Below are 22,882 nucleotides of genomic sequence, written 5' to 3' on the forward strand. Positions count from 1 at the left end.
AAAGTTCGTGTCGCTCCAACATTTGTATATTTACAGTGATGTTCAGCAGCCCAGATCAGGAATTCTGTGTTTATAATGCAATAACAATGATCCCCACTGAGAATAATCTTACTATTTCATGAGTTTTTAATATATATTTAAAGCGTGGTATCCCCTGTTTTAGTTAACATAACTGCAAAAGAATTTCGGGTTAAAAAGGTAAGTCCGATTTTCGGCTGTAATTGCGGTATTTAAAACATTCTTCACACCAAATGAAGATCTATTGAACATCTTTTGAATGAAAATATCTATACGTGTCAGTTATTTTACCTTTTTCATCGCTTTTAACTTGGTAGTTCTGAAAACAGACAGAAATATATAAGCTATGTAAACAAGATATCACCTCGCCAAGCGATTCGTTCACCCTATGACCTCTGACCCCCAAATAAAGTTCACAAAGAATTGAACTTATTCTCTCTTCAAAAGGTTCATCTTAGAAAGATATAATGCAAAATGTAAATATTTTATTTTATTGAATTTTTGTTGAACTTCCTCAGTGCGTTAATATACAAATAATGCCATACAATTAAAAATAATAACCAATAGTTTAAATATTTCGATAGAATTATGCACTTGGAGCAATTGAAAAGAATATTTTCTAAAAGTATTGCCATGGGCAATCCGATCTATCGATACTGTACTTCGTATTGCTGAGAAATCCGCAATCGTTTTATATATTCGATTCCCCAGTCTTTCAGATATCTCTACAAATATAAAAAAAAAAAACATTTAAAATAAAAGAAAACGTGAGATTTTTATGTTAGCGTTATGTTACATTTTGATTTCCTGACATACCTCTCCATAGTTTATCGTTTTTGTTAGTCTTCCATATACAGGCCGCATCTCCTCGTCAGAAAACAAGAATCGTTGTAGTTCCAGAGGAATAGGCTGCGTAGAAAATTTAAAACTGAACACTGAATTGTTAAAATAAACGGAAATCATAATGTACGAGTATGACTTTCCTGATGGTATATATATATATATATATATATATATATATATAATCGTTGGAGGGATAACAATGACAAAATTTTCCAATATTTTTCTGTCACTCACACCTGTTTTTCAAAGGTTCCCTTTCTCCCGTTGGAACCCCATCATAAACTAGTCAAATCTGTCGTTTAAGATTTAAAAATCGGTAACTTTGGGTGGAGGTTGGTGGATGTAAATGTTTTAAACTAGATGTCACGGCATTCAAAATTTTGAAAGAGGCACCATTGCTTATCATAACTATACACCTAGCATGCTTACTTTGGTTACTTATGGAACGCCATCACTGCCTTATAGCAGAACACTACTTTTGCATTGTGTCAACCTTCCATTACATCATGTCAACTCTTTATGACATTAACCCACACTACTATTGCATTGTGTCAACCTTCCATTACATTATGTCAACTCTTTATGACATTAACCCACACTACTATTGCATTGTGTCAACCTTCCATTACATTATGTCAACTCTTTATGACACCCAAACTACTATTGCATTGTGTCAACCTTCCATTACATTATGTCAACTCTTTATGACATTAACCCACACTATTATTGCATCGTGTTAACTTTCCTTTACATTATGTCAACTCTTTATGACATTTACACACACTACAATTATATTTCGTCAACTTGCATTTCGTTATGTTTACTTTTCATGAGATCTTAGTTTTTATTAACTGACGTGAAAAGCTCAAGCCATACTGTGTGCACTCTTCTACATTATGTCGATTCACTATTACGTTATGCGAACACGGGTATCCTCGGCCTTTATATGAGCATAACGTATTTTCCGCGTTCCGCAAGCACTAAAAATGGCGGGAGAAAAAAACTGTCGTAGAAGAGATTCTCGGCGATTTGGGAATGACATCTTTAAATGAAAACTTTAAGCGACAAATGATTGACGTGGAAAGCCTTAACACTGCGACTGTGAATTAAAGTCACGTCGAAATTCAGTGGTGTTTACTTTAATCTCATACAATGTAATTAAATAAATCAAATATTATGAGTCGCGCAGCAATCATTTTGATTCTTTTTTTTTAATAAAAGTCTTAAACTTTGAAGGACATTGCATTAGTTTCACAATAAGCTAAGCTGAATTAAGTTGAAAACTTTTTTCTACAAAACTATAAAGCCTGAGAGATTCTCCGCTTTCCGCCCTTGGTCTCCAACCATATACCCCCCCCCCCCCCTTGTTTCAAGATTCCCATATCTGCCACTGATATATGCCCATGCATGCTTACTAAGGCATATTCAATTGATTTAGATGAGCGACTGGTAGATTTTTGTAAAAGAATTCTGGCCCTGGAATGATTAAAAAAAATTACTAACTCCAGTGACGTACGTAGCATCTTTTTTGAAAGAGGAGGTCAGCCAGAAAAAAAATCATTTACCCGAAAAAACTTGACAAGCCAAGAAAAAAAAGTCCAAGCCCGAAAATCCTATTTCGGAGAGAGGGGTCCAACTTCGATCAGTCCTATTTTTCTCTAGATATATTACAATACCCTTAGTGGATTATACAGTTTCAATGAACATTACATTTTCTATAGTAAAGCTATGTCTGGGAAAAGAGGGGGGGGGTTGATATTATGTGCCTGTAATTTGTCCTACTCAATCAGGACCCAGCCCCCCTTCTTACCAGTCATTAAATCACGGTCGTCAACATTCATTATATACTAGATATACAGCTTTTAGATAATGTAAAATTTTTTTAACATCAGGTAATGAACTTTTGGAATCAACATGATAAAGAGTTAACACAATATATTTTAAAATCACGTAAGAAAGAGTTGACATAACGTAATTATATATCCACATCACGGAATGGAGTTTTGACATAATGTAATAAAGTATTGATATAATATAAAGATATGTTCACATTATGTTATACACTTTTTACACCACATAATAAAGCACTGACATAAAGGTAAGATGTGTTCACCTCATATCATGATGCCCTCGCCATAAAAGAAAGATAAATCCATATCACGTAATAATGCTTTGATATAATAGAAATATACACTCTCAAAAAGGAATGGGCTTTTGACTTCGTGTAATGATAAGTTTAATTATAAAACACAATTTACTTGACGTAATGCAGTTTTGATCTCACATATTAAAGAAATGAAATGATGTAAAGAAAAAATTTTTTCAAGCAAGAAAGTTTTAACACAATGTAAACACATTATCACTTCATATAATGAATTTTTTACTTCAAGTCATGAAGTGCTGACATAATGAAAGGATGTATTTACTTCATGTAATGCAGCATTGACATGATGTTAAGATATATTTACATCATCTCATAAAAAATGGACAATAACGTAAAGATATGTTCACATCACGTAATGATAAATTGACATAATAAATGCAGAGTTGTATGCTATAAGGCAGTGATGGCGTTCCATAGTTACTTAATACCCATAGACAGAGAAGGGGAACAAAAAAAAGCATTTTGACTAATCAGTAATATTTAGCAATAATCAGTAATGCCACTACCACACAAATAACCCCTGACCCTTGGTCCACACATTTCACAATTTTAATTGTAAAAGGCACCCTTTCTTGATATCAAAAATTTTTGATTAATACCAAGGAGCAAATTTAAATTAATTCGTTTTAAGTAAGTAGAGATACCACCACCTCCTCCGACCCCCCCCCCCCCCTTCCATGGTACCCCTGACCCAGGGGCCTTAAAAATCACAAGGAAAAATGGCCCTCGCTCATCATAGCAATATAGGTAGTTCAACGCTTAATACCCAGGAGCGGAGAAAAAAAAATTCAAAGATTTAATGTATTTTCACTATGTAACAATAGAGCCCCACCCTAACACCAGAACACATGACCCTGGGTCCATAGCATTCACAATTTTGGAAGAGGCATTCTTGCTCATCATAACTTTGTACTTACTTAGTTTGTTTGATACCCAGGGGCAGAGAAGAAGATTTTCAAAGAATTAATGTATTTTCACTATATGATCAATAGAGCCCCGCCCTAAAACCAGAATCTTTGACCCTGGGGCCATAAAATTCCCAATTTTGGAAGAGGCATTCTTGCTCATCATAACTATATATTTAGCTTGTTTGTTTGATACCCAGGTGCAGAAAAGAAGATTTTCAAAGAATTTCTGCATTTTCTCTATATAATTAATAGAGCCCCACCCTATCACCAGAACCCCTGACCCTGGGGCCATAAAATTCATAATTTTGTAAGAGGCATTCTTGCTCATTATAACTATATACTTAGTTAGTTTTTTTAATACCCACGAGCAAAGAAGAAGATTTTTAAAGAAATAATGCATCTTCACTATATAATCAATAGAGCCCCACCCTAACACCAGAACCCCTGACCCTGGGGCCATAAAATTCACAATTTTGTAAGAGGCATTCTTGCACATTATAACTATGTTCTTAGTTAGTTTACTTTATACCCAGGAGCAGAGAAGATTTTTTAAGAAATAATGCATTTTCACTATATGTTCCATAGAGCCCCGCCCTAGCACTAGAATCCCTGACCCTGGGGCCATGAATTTCACAATTTTGGTAGAGGACTCATGGGTCATTACATTCATGCTAACAGTTTGACTGCTTGATGTCCAGGAGTAAAGAACAAGATTTTTAAAGATTGCATTAATTTTAGTGGTTTTGGCCCCACCCCTCAGGCCCCCGGGGGGGGGCAGGGACCATGAAAATCAAAATTTTTGTTTGCCTTTACCCATAGATGCTTTATGCCAAATTTGGTGGAAATTGGTTGAGTGGTTGCAGAGAAGAAGCTAAAAATGTTGACGAACGACGCACACCGCACGACGACGGACAATAACAGATAGCAATAGGTCATATAGCATACAGTCAGGCACATGAATACTTGTATTTTTACTTACATATAGTTGTTTGTTGTTATTTTTACAATTTTAATTTTGGACTCATGTACTAGGGATATCATATCTTTAGCAGAATTGTGCCACTGAATTAAAGGGAACTCTTTTTTAGGTGCGCGTGATGCAACTTCCTGGATGGTGCGTAGGCTGTTTGTCAACATCTGAAACCCACGTGTATTTCGGGGTAGGTAAAGCCGCATAAGGGGTATTTTTTCTGATCTCAAATTTTCGTCTAAGCATTAATCTTTATTTTCTATTTCATGAATTATCTGCTGAGAGTCTAGTTAATTAATTAATTTAATTAAAGCTGTATAGTAACATATAGTGAAATTATTTCCTTGTGTGAGACCTTAACTAAATGGTTAAACAAATTAAGAACAGTCTCCGAGATTTATAAGACGATAAACTTGCCATGCTTCTTTTTCCCCGAATGACTGATACTTGTCTGACGATGTACAGAAGAGTTGTGGCTAGGACCCGGAGGTTGCTCTCTGCCAGTCCTGTGTACCTCTCTAAGGACAGCAGGCGATACTCCACCGGCTTTAGGAGAAGCTGAAAGGAAGACATTCTCGTAATCCCATTACAGAAAAATATGAGAATTGATTATTTAATAATTCTAGATAAATATTTCTCAGTAAACTGCTTCTTTTCGCTCTAGCTTTATTCCGATCGGCGTTAAGTAATGTCCTCGCCTATTGGACAATCTTTTCAAAGCCGATTTGTTGATAAGCGGAGTTAAATCAAATGTAGCATAGAATCACGAAATACGTACAGTTATAAATATATTTTAAGTTTGTACTATTTATTCAAATGGAAACTTTACACCTTCAGTCCCCGAACTATATAATATTATTATGTATGTCCATGTTAAAATGACAGGTTAACATAAACGATTAAATGTTCTTTGTGTGTCGCCTGAGGAGCAGAGCGGCACTAAGGGATCACTTTACCCGGCGTCTGTCTGTTCGTCCCTCTGTCTGTCAGTCACATCTTGTATCTCAAGAACTGCAAGAGATATGGACTTAATATTTTGCAAATTTATTGCTTGGCACTATAGCACTTGTAACTTGCCATTGTTACCGACCTCGTGACCCCTGACCTTGTCCTGTGACCCACTTTACTAATTAATTAGAAGTGCCAATATTCAACATACTTTGACATTCAAAAGATAATTCTAGGCTTTTTAGCATGTGCACTGATTGTCATAAAACATGAAAAATACAGAGTTGCAATCCATTTCACCTTGACCATCGACCTACTTCACTAAGAATACCCCTGAGAGTTTAATTTAAGACATGGATTTTGAGTGGCGTGGTATTGATAATTATTATTTATACATATTTAGGAGCTCATAAATGTAATACTGTTCTTTGAAACTGTATGATAATTCGGTTACCACAGAGATATTTAAATTGCCATGGTTACCAATCTCGTGACCCTTGACCTTGTCCTACTTTACTAAATAATTTAAAGTGCCAATACATTTTTGACATTTAAAAGATAATTCTATGCTTTTTAGCATGTGCATTGATTGTCCTAAAACATGACAAATACCAACGTTCATTTCATTTCATCTTGACCTTTGACCTATATTTTAAAAAGAATACCCCGAACAGTTTAATTTTAACTTTAGACTTATTAAATGTGAGTTGCTTGGTGTTGATAATTCACATTTATACATATTTATGAGCTCATAATACTGTTCTTTGAAATTGTATGATATGTAGTTACCAAACAAACTGATCTTTAAATAATTACTATGAAAATTCATCGGGATCGGGATCCCACAACAGATTGTGTGGAGTGACAATTGGTGTAAAGACTTTGAAACACGTATTAAAATACAATATGTAAAATAATAAATAATTATTATTTATAATAATTTCAACTTAATTATTCATTTGAGGGTTGGAAATAATATTTTCTTTGATTGACAGACTTTATTGCAGTTTTATACAAGGCCTATTTGTTTTTGATGCATTCATCATGCTAGATTTCTTTTTCTTTTTTGCATGAAATACTGTATATGCTGTTAGCATATAAATAGCTGGCCACTCTTAGATTTAGTATCATATTTAAAGAAGCTAAAAGCAGGCGACACGTGCGTTCCTTGGAACACTCTAGCTTTTTGGCAGGTGCGTGACTTGTCTATATTAGGGGCTGTAGAAAGCTAGATTTCTTGGAATTTGGCTATAAAATTAATACATGAAGACGAAATGGAGAAGTGTTATTAGCTCCGCTTTCTGCAATTTGATTGCACGGCGGTTTGTCAAGTATCGTGTTTATACCTAGTGACCCGTTGTCATGTACAGGTTTTTTTTTTATTTTCAACTAATCTGCATTCAGGAAGACGGCCAATGAACGAAAATGTTAGCCTTAAGGAAAGAACGATGGATAGCTCAGAACCTTACGTTATGCCAAAAGCATTACCCGAGTGAAAAGTATCATATCTACCAAATCTGATTGTGATTCTGTTTCAGCTTCCCTAAATCCACGTATCACCGAGAAATTTATTCAGTCTGACAATTGGTGCTTAAACAAATGAAAAAAAATGTCTTACCGTGGTCCCCGTGCTTACCGTGGTTATTAAGCCTCTAGTGATGAACATTCCTATAAGTAACATGAACGCCTCTCCATCCCCTACGTTAACAGTCCTCATGTTGTCATCGAAGTGTAGTCTTTCCTACCAATCAACGAGGTAGAGGACTAAAGTTGCTTAAATAGTCACTTAAAAAGATTCTCATAATACCAACGTTTAATTGGGACTTTGGCTGGGAATGTTCCATTATGAGAAACTAGAGGAACTGTGAGCAATGAGCTCACTAAATGATACCCCCCGCCTCCCATATGAATAAAATGGCAGTGTCCATGTTTTGCTCTGGAAAATCCAAAATATATGTCAGATCAAAAAGTAAAATAGGAGGTGCACAATGGCAATATATAATAAAGATTCTGTGAAAGTTTCATTAAATTTCATTCAGTGGTATGAGAGGAGTTGCGGATAAGAGATGGGTACCCCAAAGCGTAACAGACGGACGGACAGGCGGACGGACGGACGGACGTACAGACGGACGGAATTAACGATTACTATATACCCTCCCGCTTTTCAAGCGGGGGGTATAAAAATATACATTTTGCTTATTTGCAACAAATCCAGGATTTCCTGTCAATAATGAATGTAACCCTAACTCGGAATGATTTCTTTCTCATTCTTTTTTCGCTTTTATTACATTCCAGATTAACATTTTCTTTTCTTTTCTTTTTTTTTTCTTTTTTTTTTGTAATTAAAATGACACAACCTATTGAAAAAAATTGAAGCGGGAATATGTTATATTTAAATCGGGAAATTTGATTTATTTTTTTAAAATTTGAACAGTTTTTGCAAGAAATCAAAAAAAAAAAAATTGCCATTTATTGAAAGAACACAATTTTAAATGTATATTTATCGCAGTTTTTAAATTATTAGATAATTCCAAATGTATAACATAATTTAAAAATTATTTGATGGTTCGTATTAAACTTAATCAAACTTCTTTAGAAAAAACAGAAACAAAATATTCTTTAGGGAAAAGTTGCCATTTTTGGCATCGAAAAATATATTTATAGATGTCGTTATAACATCTTGGGTTTTCAATCATTTATTTGCTATAATTATTTTATAGCAATTACGGCTTTTCGTTAAATATTTGTATTATTCAAAAGACATGTATCTCAAAACGTTGAATATTTTACTTCATTTCGGGACATCTGGTTGAACATTGTGCAAATTAAAACTGAAGCCACCTACAATTTCTCGAGCAGTGAAGCCCCGCTAAAAACCATTAAAATATAGAAAGACGATTAATTTATTAAGTTTACATAAGTATATTTTATCTTGCAGTAAACCTTATAGCACAAATATTATGATAGTAATTTACACTGTACTTTGACGCAACTATTTAACATATCGTATATCCTGCATTGTGTAAACCCATTGCTATTTTTAAAAGGAACTTTTTCTTTTCAATATTAATATACAAGTTAGCTGGATATTTTGGATACCGTTTATATATAATTAGATCGACTAAGTATTCCAATGAAATAACCCTGCTGCTCCTGATAGCCACTTTTCTATATGTAAAATTGAGTGCATATCATACATGGCTTTAGTTTAATTACTATATACATGTACAATTAAGTCCGTGTCACACTGTCACGATTTTTGCTTCGATTCCACACGACTTACAAAAACCATAAATCGCCGACAATCGCCACGCTAGCCTAGCATTTTTTTGACAGAGGGTGATTTTTTTCAGTGTGTCACGATACGACAACGATGTCCGCTCAACAATTTACGAGACTTATACGATAACAGAAGTTTTGGCGAGTTATGTACGAACAAAGACGATCACATATCGAGATCGAGAGAGAGAGAGAAATTCTTAAGCATAATTTCAAAGTTGTATAATTATGGCAGTAGCTACCTTAGGGAGGCTTCATCTACTGCAATATTTGGGGGAACTTGAACAGAATATTGCAGAAAACGCAACTGCCCATTTATTACACAACAGGAGTCCACACAGGCAAAGAAGATACTGAATAAGACCATGGATCACCAGACGTACTCAGTATGGATATTTTGATCGCTTCATGAAAGAACCTGAAACGGAGATGTATTGTCATTCAAAAACTTCCTCAGAGTAGAGCCAGATATGTTTAGACAGCTTGTAGACAGATTGTGTCCCAAATTACAAAAACAAGACACATGGTTCAGAAAGGCTTTGGAACCTGGATTAACTTCGGTATTTAGCAACTGGAGAGTCATACACAAGTCTGATGTACGGATTTCGAGTTCCACATAATACAATTTCCTTGCTGGTTCGTGAAGTTTGTGAAAGTATAATAGCGAAATATGCTGATGAAGTAATTGCATTTCCAACAACTACAGATGAGTGGCAACAGATAGCTGAGCAGTTCAGAAATAGATGGAACCTGGACCATGTCCTTGGTGCTTTGGATGGGAAGCATATTGCTATGAAATGACCCCGAAACGGAGGTTCACTTTATTACAACTACAAAGGGTTCCACTCTCTCATCCTAATGGGGCTTGTTGATGCTGATTATAAATTCATTTGGGTTGACGTAGGTGCAAATGGATCTGCATAGATGCTACTGTGTTTAACAACTCAGAATTAAAAGATGTCATCGAAAATCAAAATATTGGATTTCCGGAAGGTGCCCCTCTACCAAATGATAACAGAAACATCCCGTATTTCATCGTGGGTCATGACGTCTTCCCTCTCAGGACATGGCTTATGAAACCTTTCAAGAAGGACTTTGACCAATGAGGAGTGTATATTCAAGTATAGACTCAGCAGAGAAATGCGCGTTGTAGAAAATGCATTTGGGATACTTGCCAACAGACGACAATGCCTCTTAGCTCCAATGCGCCAAGAACCAGACACTATTTCATCTATTGTATTAGCATATTGCTGTCTTCATAATTTGATGCGAATGAGATTTCCAAGTCTCCAAAACGAAAATCTTTATCAGGAGGATCTAAATCATCACGTGGTTCCGGGAGCTTGGAGAGATTGTGCAAACCTTACAGATTTGAATGGCGTTGGTGGATGCAATCGAGCAACTATAGCAGCAAAGACAGAGGCTGTACCCAGAGGCTGTACCTAAAGCACTACTACAATTTACCCGTTGGGGCGGTTCCCTTGCAGAATGACATGATATGATACTATGATTTCAAGATTTGTATGCGTGTTCTGATGATTCTGCTGACAACCGTTTTATTGTAAATGTACTCTATTGTAAATGAATCAGGATATTGTTTTCAATTTATCGTGTATAGATAAACGTGAAGCATCGGACAATGTTAATACTCATTCTCTGAAAAAAAACTAGAAATAAAACAAACTTGAAATACAAACACTCGTAATAACATTTACTGACGATGAACAACTAAATCACATGAACATTTACATGTAGATCAGGATAAGTAACTTTAATGATAATCATTACAGTACAATGTACTTTGTAAAGAAAATAAAAATAACATAAAAACACCAATCATGACTTAGAATGATCCATTCAGTGAATAAGGAGCAATTACAAATGAGCAAATCTAAAAAAAAAGTTTGATTTGTTTCTTAAGAAAAGGAACCTTCACAATTCTGAGTGTTATAATATATATTATTAATTTTCGACATGAAGGCTAGATTTAACACAACGTATTTCTGACTGAAGGTTGTTTAGAAATGAACTAATGTGGAAGGAGTTTGAGGACGATCTTGGAGTTGACTGAACCTGTTGTTGTTTGTTATAACGAGGCTGTGGTGTGTCCCAGTTAATTGGTGAAAACCGCCACAACTTTGTCGTTGTTCTTTACTTGCTCTTTGCTGTTGCTGAAATGATGATATACCTCTCGGATTTGAGGCTTGTGCTCTTTCTCGTCGTATTCTGTTCGACTCCAAATAATACCATAGGGGACTGTCGAAAGAATGACGAAGATATTGTTCCCACAAGTCGTCATGAATATAAGGAAGCATGGTTCCCATATAATTTGTCCAAGCTGTGCGGGGATTATCTGCTGACTTGACAAGCTCGTCAATTCTGTTCTGCAGTGTTTTTGACTGCGTTATCCTCTCATTAAGTTGAGCTAACATGTCCGAATCTCTGATTTTGTTTTCTTTTTTGCAGTTCGTGCCTTCATGCTTGGCAAGTTTGTAGAGCTCGGATCTTTAGTGACAGTGGAAGAGCTACACGGTTGATTTCCTTGATCGCCTTCCTCATTTTCGATTTCCACTTCACTATCGACCGCCTAAGTGTGTCAGGTCTATTTGAGCTGTCAAGGCACAATTTTGTCTACATTTTGTAATGATACGTACACTTACAGCTTCTCTACTGATTACACAAACTATGGCCGGATATATGGAACGCCATCACTGCCTTATAGCATACAACTATGCATTTATTATATCAGTTTATAATTACGTGATGTGAACATATCTTTACGTTATGTCCATTTTTTATGAGATGATGTAAATATATCTCAACATGATGTCAATGCTGCATTACATAAAGTAAATACATCCTTTCATTATGTCAGCACTTCATAACTTGAAGTAAAAAATTCATTATGTGAAGTGATAATGTGTTTACATTGTGTTAAAACTTTATTACCTGAAATGAATGTTTCTTTACATCATTTCATTTCTTTAATATGTGAGGTCAAAATTGCATTACGTCAAGTAAATTGTGTTTTATAATTAAACTTATCATTACATGAAGTCAAAAGCCCATTCCTTTTTGAGAGTGTATATTTCTATTATATCAAAGCATTACTACGTGATATGGATTTATCTTTATTTTACGGCGAGGGCATCATGATGTGAGGTGAACACATCTTAACTTTATGTCAGTGCTTTATTACGTGGTGTAAAAAGTGTATAACATAATGTGAACATAAGATACAAGATACAAGATACAAGATTTTATTAATCCAATTTGGGCCCCCGGAGGAGCAAAAAGATTTACAAATAGAAGGAGGAGGATCCAAATGATAGAACAAACATGATGATGATATTACAAATAAAGAGCAATTGTTAAAAAAAACAAAAAAAGTATATAAGAGATATACTGAATATACATACATGTATTGTATTGTAAGTTACATACAAATATATATAATTTATACATATATATATTATATATATATATATATATATATATATATATATATATATATATATATATATATATATATATATATATATATATATATATATATATATATAGTTAAGGGCAAGAAACTGGGAAAGAGGTATATAATTTTTTATGCTTATCACAATATCTTCAATTAAGGTAAATTACTAAGGAATGCAGCAAGTGATCTAAGGATGTCTGGGTCTTCATTAGTCATGAGCCAATAAAATTGATTATCATAAGATAGAGATTGAAAATTTTTACATTTAATTTTACAAATATTTATGAGTTCAAGTCTTTGTACATTAAGATGAGGACATACAAGGAGAAAATGAATTTCATCCTGAATCTCGTTGTGATGACAAAGTGAACAAATTCGTTCCTCTCTAGGTATTTTTTGGTAACGTCCAATTTCAATTTTAAGCCTGTGAGCCGATATTCTTAACTTTGTTAAAACTGATCTATGTTGATTGTTTGTAAGAATATCTAGATAAGGTTCAAAACAAAATTTAGTCTTTATGCTGGTAAAGGTAGACAATTTGCCATCTTTATGTAAATTCCTGTCTTTTTCCCATTTTAATTTATAGAAATTCAGTAATATTCTTTTCAAATTGGTTTTAAATTGTGGGGTTGACATACCTAGGAAATCACTAATTTTAATATCAATATGGTTAAGTAAGAAGTTAACACAAGAATACCATGAAGTAAAACCATTTTGGTGTAGTGTTTTAGAGCAGTTAAAAGCCTCACTAAGCAAGGGAAATTCACCATCTAGATTCTCTAATCTATGCCAGTATAACAACATATTTTTAATGACATCAAAATGTAAATTCAAACGTCCTAGCTCTATCTTTACATATCTTTATATTATATCAATACTTTATTACATTATGTCAAAACTCCATTCCGTGATGTGGATATATAATTACGTTATGTCAACTCTTTCTTATGTGAGTTAAAAATATCTTTATATTGTGTTAACTCTTTATCATGTTGATTCCAAAAGTTCATTACCTGATGTTAAAATACATTTACATTATCTCAAAGCTGTATATCTAGTATATAATGAATGTTGACGACCGTGTGTTAATGACTGGTAAGAAGGGGGGGGGGGTTCCTGATTGATTAGGATAAATTACAGGCACATAATATCACACACACCCCCTCTTTTCCCAGACATAACTTTACTATAGAAAATGTAATGTTCATTGAAACTGTACAGCCCCCCCCCCACTTCTTGTTGAAGTATAGTCCACTAAGGGTAATGTAATATATCTGGGAAAAAATGGGACTGATTGAAGTTGGACCCCTCTCCCCGAAATAGGATTTTCGGGCTTGGACTTTTTTTTCTTGGCTTGTCAAGTTTTTTGTGTAAATGATTTTTTTTCTGGCTGACCTCCTCTTTCAAAAAAAGATGCTACGTCACTGGAGTTAGTATTTTTTTTTAATCATTCCAGGGCCAGAATTCTATTACAAAAACTACCAGTCGCTCATCTAAATCAATTGAATATGCCTTAGTAAGCATGCATGGGCACATTTCAGTGGCAGATATGGGAATCTTGAACAAGGAAGGGGGGGCGGTATATGGCTGGAGACCAGGACGGAAAGCGGAGAAGCTCTCAGGCTTTATAGTTTTATACAAAAAAGTTTTCAACTTAATTCAGCTAAACTTAATGTGAAACTAATGCAATGTCCTACAAAGTTTAAGACTTTTATAAAAAAAAAAAAAAAAAAAAAAAAAAAAAAGTTCAAAATAAAAAGAAAAAAAAATGATTGCTGCACGACTCATAATATTTGATTTATTTAATTATCAGATACAAGTAAACACCATTGAATTTCGACGTGACTTTAATTCACAGTCGCAGTGTAAAGGCTTTGCATGTTTCAAACTGTCAATCATTTGTCGCTTAAAGTTTTCATTTAAAGATGTCATTCCGAAATCGCTGAGAATCTCTTCTACGACAGTTTTCTCTCCCGCCATTTTTTAGTTCTTGCGGAACGCGGAAAATACGTTATGCTCATATAAAGGCCGAGGATGCCCGTGTTCGCATAACGTAATAGTGAATCGACATAATGTAGAAGAGTGCGCACAGTATGGTATGAGCTTTTCACATCAGTTAATAAAAACTAAGATTGTCATGAAAAGTAAACATAACGAAATGCAAGTTGACGAAATAAAATTGTAGTATGTGTAAATGTCATGAAGAGTTGACATAATGTAAAGGAAAGTTAACACAATGCAATAGTAGTGTGGGTTAATGTCATAAAGAGTTGACATAATGTAATGGAAGGTTGACACAATGCAATAGTAGTGTGGGTTAATGTCATAAAGAGTTGACATAATGTAATGGAAGGTTGACACAATGCAATAGTAGTGTGGGTTAATGTCATAAAGAATTGACATAATGTAATGGAAGGTTGACACAATGCAATAGTAGTGTGGGTTAATGTCATAAAGAGTTGACATAATGTAATGGAAGGTTGACACAATGCAATAGTAGTGTTCTGCTATAAGGCAGTGATGGCGTTTCATACGGATAGAAAAGAAAATGACTATTTGACCCATTTGTCTCTTTCAGTAAGTTCCTTACGGCCGTCACCTGATTTCGTTCGTTGAGACAATTTTTCTATATATTCTGCGCATGCTTTTATACCAGATTTGTAAATCTTCCACTTAAAAGAATACATGCAAAAGTGTAATGTAAATTAACAAAAAAAATTGTGTTAAGAGTGTAACAATTTTCTCAGAATGGATTATTTAATATAAAATTCATGCCTAGAACATCCATTTCTTGAGCCCTCTCCTGCCAAAGGCGCTGCTTTTTCTGTGTATCTTTGTATTCTTTTGATTCTTTATTGTAAAATATAGGGTGGTTCTTAAGCCATTCCACAAGGTCTGCCTCTTGTTCCTCACAGAAATTGAGGTTCTGTCGCCGCTTTTTTGTAACGTTTCTGATTCTTGTGGATGTGGTTCTTCTGGAACTGGAGTCAAGTCACCATGTTCTTCAATTTCAGAATTACATGTCTTTTCAGTTTCTTTTTGCATTTTCTTCCCCTTTCTTCTTGGCGGCATTTTGATTTTTGACAGGAAAATCAAGATAACTTCTTTTATGGTCTACGCGTACCATCGTACTTTTTCGCAGTTCACTCGCACGGTAATTGCATTGCACTCGCCGTCAATCGCCTGTATTCGTATCATATGCATGTATATTCACATGAAATCGTACGACATTCCTTCTGAGTCGAGAAACACTCGCAAAAACTCGTGGGACACTCGCAATAAATCGTAGGAAACTCGCAGAGTCGGAAGTTCTACGAATTTCTTTGAATGTCCCACGAACGTTGAAGATTTACAACGATTATGTGTACGAGTGTATTGCGATTGCTGTACGATCACTTACGGATAATTAATCAAAGTACTCAGAATACAGAGAGCCGGGCTCATTTACAGAGTAGAATGGATTTCTTACATGAATCACGTTTATATTCTGATGAAAAAATTATTTTAAAACTATCAATATGAATGATAAGACACTGACAGTGAGTTTTTCAATCCTAATACCACGGTCCGATTTTGTCAGAATCAGAATTAATCTGGTACCGCAGCTGAATGTAAACAAACAGGCCAGTCTGGTTCCCTCTCCTACTTTACCTCGTATGTGTAGAGAACTACGGTAACACTGATTATCAAAATCCTTACGCTAATGAACTATGTTCTTTGACTTATGAAGTTTTCAAAGTCATTACAACAAATGTTTATTTTATAAAGATAAAACTTCGTTTTATTTTTGTTGTTTTATTTAGCGTTTGTATTATCTCAAAAGCGGTTGAGAGTAAGAACTATATTTTTGCACGTAACTTTAAAATGGCGACTATTGGGTTAACATCCTGCCTTGAACAGGATCACATAAGCTGGCAATTGCTCTTTGAGCAATAAGCCTGGCTAAAAACCGTACTGTGGCCACGATTGTTTTGAACATGCTCAAAACAATCGCCGCGTTTGGCGATTTGCTGCGATGAAACACGAGTTAAGAAGATATACTACGACTATCTCGAAGATGATCGCCGAATTACTGCGATTTTTTAACTTGTACTTTGTCGTAGCCAAAAATCGTGACAGCGTGAAACGGGCTTTATGGACTGTCTAGAAGGGAGACATCACCAATTATCAGGTCTGAGTAGGATTTTCACCCGAGGGCGCCTTCATAATTATACAGTCAATCTGATTGGTTTAGAGCATGACACCTGAGGTGTGACAATTCGTGATGTCTCCCTCACGCGCAGGGTGACAACTGTTGTCACCCTTCAGATGAAAATGAAATAGAGAAGCGAGCATGCAGGGTTACAGCTGTGTTGTCGCCCTTTAAATGAAAATACAAGGGTTTAAGCAAGGAAACTCTTATTTATAATTATGCATGTACATCTATTGCTAAATACATGTATATGCGGGATCGGTAAACAATAAATTCCAAAGACGACGTCAAAGTTTTCTGTTGACATATTTTGAAAGTATGGACTCAGAGCAGAGAAGGAGAACACAAGAAGTTTGATAATTATTTTCTTCTCTATTTAATTGATAATTTAGATTCCTCAGGATAGTAAAACTATTGTGGACTGTTGAGAAGGGAGACATCACCAATTATCAGGTCTGAGTCTGGTTTCAACCTCGGCCGCAAGCGGCCACGGGTGACAACCTTACTCAGACCTGATAACTGGTGATGTCTCCCTTCTAAACAGTATCAGGCACAAGCGCCCTCTGGTGACAACCCTACTCAGAGCTGATAAATGGTGATGTCTCCCTCCTAAACAGTCCTTAATTGTATATGTACATTATATTAGGCTATAATGTAACGTTCTTATGATATTTTAAGAAATTGAAACGCTATCATTTTTCCTACTCACCAGTTCGCACTGCAAAAAATACCCATCAGGGAACGTGTTGCCCTCCCTTATCAGTTCGTATATCCCTGACGATTTGTAGCTTGTGCCCAACAAACCTTTTGGAGGCTTCCAATAAAAAATACAACGCAAATGAAAAATAAACAAGATGTTCATGGGCCACAGTGCTCACCTGAGTAAATTCATCTTTACCAGATTCCCCCTTTGTAATACCTCATGTGTCCCCGGCCTACCCCCGGTGATCGTAATTTGACCAATTTAGAATCTACAATGGCAAAAGGTGCTTCCATATAAATTTAAGTTTTTCTAGCCCAGTGGTTCTTGAGAAGAAGATTTTTAAAGAGTTTTCCTTTATATTTCAATGTAAAACTTGGATCACCTATTGTGACCCTCGCCTATCCCGGGGTCATGATACGAGCAATTTAGAATGTACACTACCCAAGGGTCGCCTGCATGGCGCAGTGGTTAGAGCGTCTGCTCTAGAGTCACGAAATAAGGAGTCGACCTTTATGTCGCGGGTTCGAATCCGACTGTAGGACGTGGAGGCCGGTCCTTCGGATGAGACAGTATAAACCGAGGTCCTATGTCACAGTAGGTGCTGGCACGAAAAAGACCCCTCCCTGCTCAAAGGTCCTGAGTGCCGAGTATTAAACAAAATTTGCAGCTCTCCACCGACAAAAGGTGGCGTCTCCATATGAGTGAAAAATTCACGAGGGGGACGTTAAACAGAATACAATCAATCAATCACTACCCAAGGATGCTTCCAAATAAAATTCAGCCTTTCTGGCCCAGTGTTTTTAGAGAAGATTTTTAATGAGTTTTCCTTTCTCGTAAAACTTGAATTCCTTTACTGTGGTCCCGCCTTATCCCTAGGGGTCATGTTTTGACCAATTTAGAATCTACCCTACTCAAGGATGCTGCCATATAAGTGTTCTCGAGAAGATTTCAAAAGAATTTTATAAATTTCTACGTAAAACCTCGATTTCTTATTGTGGCTCCGCCCTACACTCTGGGGGTCATGATTTGAAAAATTAGGAATCTACACTACCGAATGATGCTTGCACATAAGTTTAAGCTTTTGTGGCCCAGTGGTTCTTGCAAAGATTTGTTAATGAACCCACCGTATTTTTGTTATTTCTTGATTACTAGTATCTCCCCTTGTAGGAGGGACATGGCCTTCATTTTAACTCCCCCCTTAAAGTAAGCATTCTTAGTACCAAGTTTGGTTAAAATTAACCTTAGTGGTTCTTGAGAAGAAGTTGAAAATGTCGAAAGTTTACAGACAGACGGACCAACAGACAGACGGACGGATGATGGACAATTGGTGATCAGAAGAGCTCACCTCTGAGCTTTGGTGAGCAAATATCGTGTTGCCGTGTGAAAAAAAAACCTTGTTCAAAGTTGTTTAGATAATCAAAAATTTATGTTTTACTTGGAAGGTACATGTTGTAATTAATGGGAGAGAGAGAGAGAGAGTCACCATTATCCCGGTTACTTCATATATGATGTTTTCAACAGCATACTCTAGTTGAGAAGAAATGCTCTTTGCTTCAGAAGTACTGCATCCACTGATGAGAAGTTCAAGTTCGTAGGATTCGGGATGTGTGAGGTCATTCAGAACATCAGACACTTTGCCTGTTGGCTGATTCCATTTCCAAAAAGATCAGAGTAGATTGAATGAAAAAAAATATATTTAATTCATGAAATGTTGCATAAAATGTAAGCGACTTACGTTCAGGTAGAGCCTATGAAGTTCTGCCAAAGTGGTCTTGATGACCCCATGAAAATGGCGAAGACTTAACGCTCTGGAGATGTTTCTCTGAAATTTACCCCAAACATACATTTCATTTTTACTAATTGTCTTCTTGCTGGATGGATATAAAGACTGTCCTTCATCATTACAAGCCTCTCTCAACATTTTCTAAATCTATATCTTTTCCATTCTTAGTCTCGCTATTTTTGTCACTTGTTTCATATATCTCCATATGTTTCATTTCACAAAAATCTATAGACAAATTACAGACAGACACATACCGGATACGCTATATTAAGAAATATTTCAATAAAGAAATGGGATGAAAAGTGTTGAAACCTTCTTGAGTTAATCAGATCTAGAGTTCTACTAAAATCAGAAATGTCAGGCACGTGTTTATACTTACGTCATCTTGAACAGCGGGTGAACTCCTCTCTCTATTAAAAAGATGTAGAGCTAATGTGGTACTAAACATGTAATCACCGTTATTTCAATAAATACCGCGTCTCTCTATATCTCTCTCACGCATACATACCCATTCACTTACCACACACACACACACAAACTTACGTGGTGGTACTAGCCCCACTGCCCATGATCTTCATCTGTTCATATAACACCCAGCGTTGTGATTGAGAAGTGTTCAATTTCCAGTGTTTACTTTTTGTTTGGTAAATTGAAAATTTCTACTTAATAAAGAAACAAAAAATGAGAAATTTGCTTGTGCGAATGCACATCACTTAAAATAGACTTCGCAGAAAAATATGTACAAAAAAAAAAAACAAAAAAAAAAAAAAAAAAAAAAAAAAAAAAAAAACAGCTTACCGTTTATGAAGTTTAGGAAATCAATAGTTCATGTTGGTTACTTTGTGTTCAAATGTACCTCGCTTTGTCGTTTATGAAAACAATCAAAATTAAACCTTTCGATGCGCTTGTCATGTTTTCTATTCATCTAAAATCGCTCTACTGTGGTTTTCGCTGTTAATGAATTTAAAATGTTCACTGTTAAATTATTTTTATTTTATTGTTAGATTATCGTAAAGCATGGCTGTGTATAGGATCAAATTATGTCTGATGAAACTTTTGAAAAGAAAATCACGACTGAAAAAGATGAATTAATGCTCAATTAATAGATTTATATAAGCCTAGCTAACACATGGAAAAATATCTTCATCATTAACGTGAAAGAACTTAAAGTAATTTATAGCAATTCATCAGGATTATTTATAGAAGTACATTGGCTTAAAAACAAGACTACAAAAGAAGATTCACATTTAAAAAATAGCAATGCTTAGCGAAGCATCATTTCGCATCGGGGCAGAACTTCACACTCAGGTAGTGTCTTCACACTCCGAGGTAGTGGCAGTGTATTCTAGAGGGACGTTAAAAAAGATAAAATCTTCTTGTTATAAAGGGAACCCAGTAATACTTCATAAAGTTTGAAATAAAGTAAAGAAAGTAAAATGTATTGCAGCACTAACAAGCAAATTCAAAGAATTGTGGTCCCCCGCTTTCGGTGTCTTAGTGGGTGAGGTGTCATTTTTATGATATATTTTGTTAAATATGAACGCCCTATCATATGTCAATCAGAAATTATCACCTAAGTTGAATTTTATAAAATAAGGTCAATGGTCAAGGCCAAGGGGTTAAAAATCATGGCATTTTCGGAAATATCTTGTCACAGGTAATGCACATGTCAAATATGAAATCCCTATCTCTTCTCAATCAAAAGTTATAAGGAACAAGATGTGTTTGTGAAACACTGATGCCCCCGTATGACAACATAGCGAAGATTAAACTTTTTCTTAAATGCAAATTAAATATGTTGGTACCCATAGTAGGGTCTTCTCACAAGAAATATGATTGTAAAATATGAAAGCCCAAGCACCACCTGTTGAAACGTTATGGACAAGGATAATTTTTTTGAAAGTTAGGTCAAACTCCAAGGTAAAAGGGTCAAAGTTGTCGGTTTCTTAAGAAAGGTCTTGTCACAAATATTACAAAAGTGAAGTATGAATGAAAGCCCTAGCCATTACTGTTAAAATGTTATGGCCAAGGTTAAAATTTTCAAAAAGTAGGTCAAACTCCAGGGTCAAAATTCTTGATATTTAATGAACGGTCTTGTCAAAAGAATTAAATATGTAAAGTATAAAACTCCTAGCCCTTCTTAAGTTATAGTAAAGGTTTGTTTTTTAAAAGTAGGTCAAACTCAAGGGGTCAAAGTTGTTGGTATCCAATGAAAGAAATTCTCACAAGGATTACATATGTTAAGTGTGAAAGCCGTAGCCATTACCGTTCAAAAGTTATGGACAAGGATAAAGTTTTTAAAAAGTAATTCAAACTCCAAGGTCAAAGTTCTTGATATCCAATGAAAGGTCTTTTCAAAAGAATTAATAAAAGAACAAGATGTGTTTGTAAAACACTGATGCCCCCGTATGGCAACATAAGGTTTAGCTTTCTCAAATGCAGATCAAATATGTTGATATCTAAAGCAAGGCTTTTTCACAAGAAAATCAAAAGTGAAATATAAAACCCCAGCACCACCTGTTCAAAAGTTATGGCCAAGGTTAAAGTTTGTAAAAAGTACATTGTAGGTCAAATACTAAGGTCAAAGTCAAAGGGTCAAATGTTTTGATATCCAATGAAAGGCCTTGTCACAAGAATTAAATTTGTGAAGTATGAAAGTCCTAGCACCCTCCGTTTAAAAGTTATGGCCCAGGTTAAAATTTTTTCTTTCGTCAGTACGGAAATCTCAAAGTTCAAGATCAAAAGGTCAAAAGTGTTCATTTAAAATGAAAGGTCTTGCCATAAAGAATTGATAAATTAATATTTGAAATATGAAATTCCTTGTATATACCGTTTTAAAATTAAGGTCAAAGTAAATGTTTGGATTTTTTGTGTAAAAATGGGTCAAACTTAAAGGTCAAGGACAAAGGGTCAATGTTATTGATACCAGATGAAAGCTCTTGTCACAAGGATTAAATATGTGAAGTATTAAAACCCTAGACATAATCCTTCAAAAATTATGGTCAAGGCTGTCAAACTCCAAGGTCAAGGTGTCAAATTCTTTGGTATCCAATGAAGCGTCTTTTCACAAGGACTACATATGTGAAGTATGAAAGCCCAACCCTTTACCGTTCAAAAATATGGCCAAGGTTAAAGTTTTTCATACGTACGGAGATCTCCAAGATCAAGGTCCCAAGGTCAAAGTTGTTGGTATTCAATGAAAGGTCTTTACAAAAAAATACATAGTTGAAGTATATAAGTCCTGGTATTTACTGTTCAAAAGATATGGCCAGAGTAAAAGTTAAGAATTTTTTTTGTAAAAGTGGGTCAAACTCCAAGGTTAAAAGATCAAATTTGGTGATACCCAAAGGTCTTGTCACAAGGAATATACATGTGAAATATGAAAGTCACAGGTCCACTAAATCAAAAATTATCGGCAAGGTTAAAGTTTTTGCGGACAAACAGACAAACAAACAGACAGAGAGACAGCTAGACAGACAGACGGACGGACACGACAACAACTATATACCCATGAAACTTCGTTTATAGGGGCATAATGAAGTTGTAACTGTAAAGTAAGTTTACATTTCTTTTGGAAAAAAATCTTACAAATAATGTTTCAC

The 22,882-nt window shown here is 35.2% G+C and overlaps 1 protein-coding gene across 1 annotated transcript; it reads right to left on the reverse strand.

The window, feature by feature from the left end:
- Positions 1-534: 534 nt before the first annotated feature.
- Positions 535-19,907, reverse strand: LOC134273433 (uncharacterized). The gene is made up of 9 exons (XM_062755626.1): positions 19,824-19,907; positions 19,660-19,690; positions 19,233-19,319; positions 18,981-19,142; positions 17,504-17,608; positions 7,488-7,592; positions 5,321-5,461; positions 835-927; positions 535-743 (listed from the first exon to the last, which is right to left on the reverse strand). The coding sequence occupies exons 1-9, from the start codon at positions 19,856-19,858 to the stop codon at positions 666-668; spliced, it is 837 nt and encodes a 278-aa protein (XP_062611610.1). The 5' UTR covers positions 19,859-19,907; the 3' UTR covers positions 535-665.
- Between the last annotated feature and the right edge of the window lie 2,975 nt (positions 19,908-22,882).

The sequence above is a fragment of the Saccostrea cucullata genome, unplaced genomic scaffold, assembly GCF_032062105.1.
Source record: "Saccostrea cucullata isolate Sc308-1 unplaced genomic scaffold, CSIRO_AGI_Scuc_v1 ctg676, whole genome shotgun sequence".
NCBI classification, from domain to species: Eukaryota; Metazoa; Mollusca; class Bivalvia; order Ostreida; family Ostreidae; genus Saccostrea; species Saccostrea cuccullata.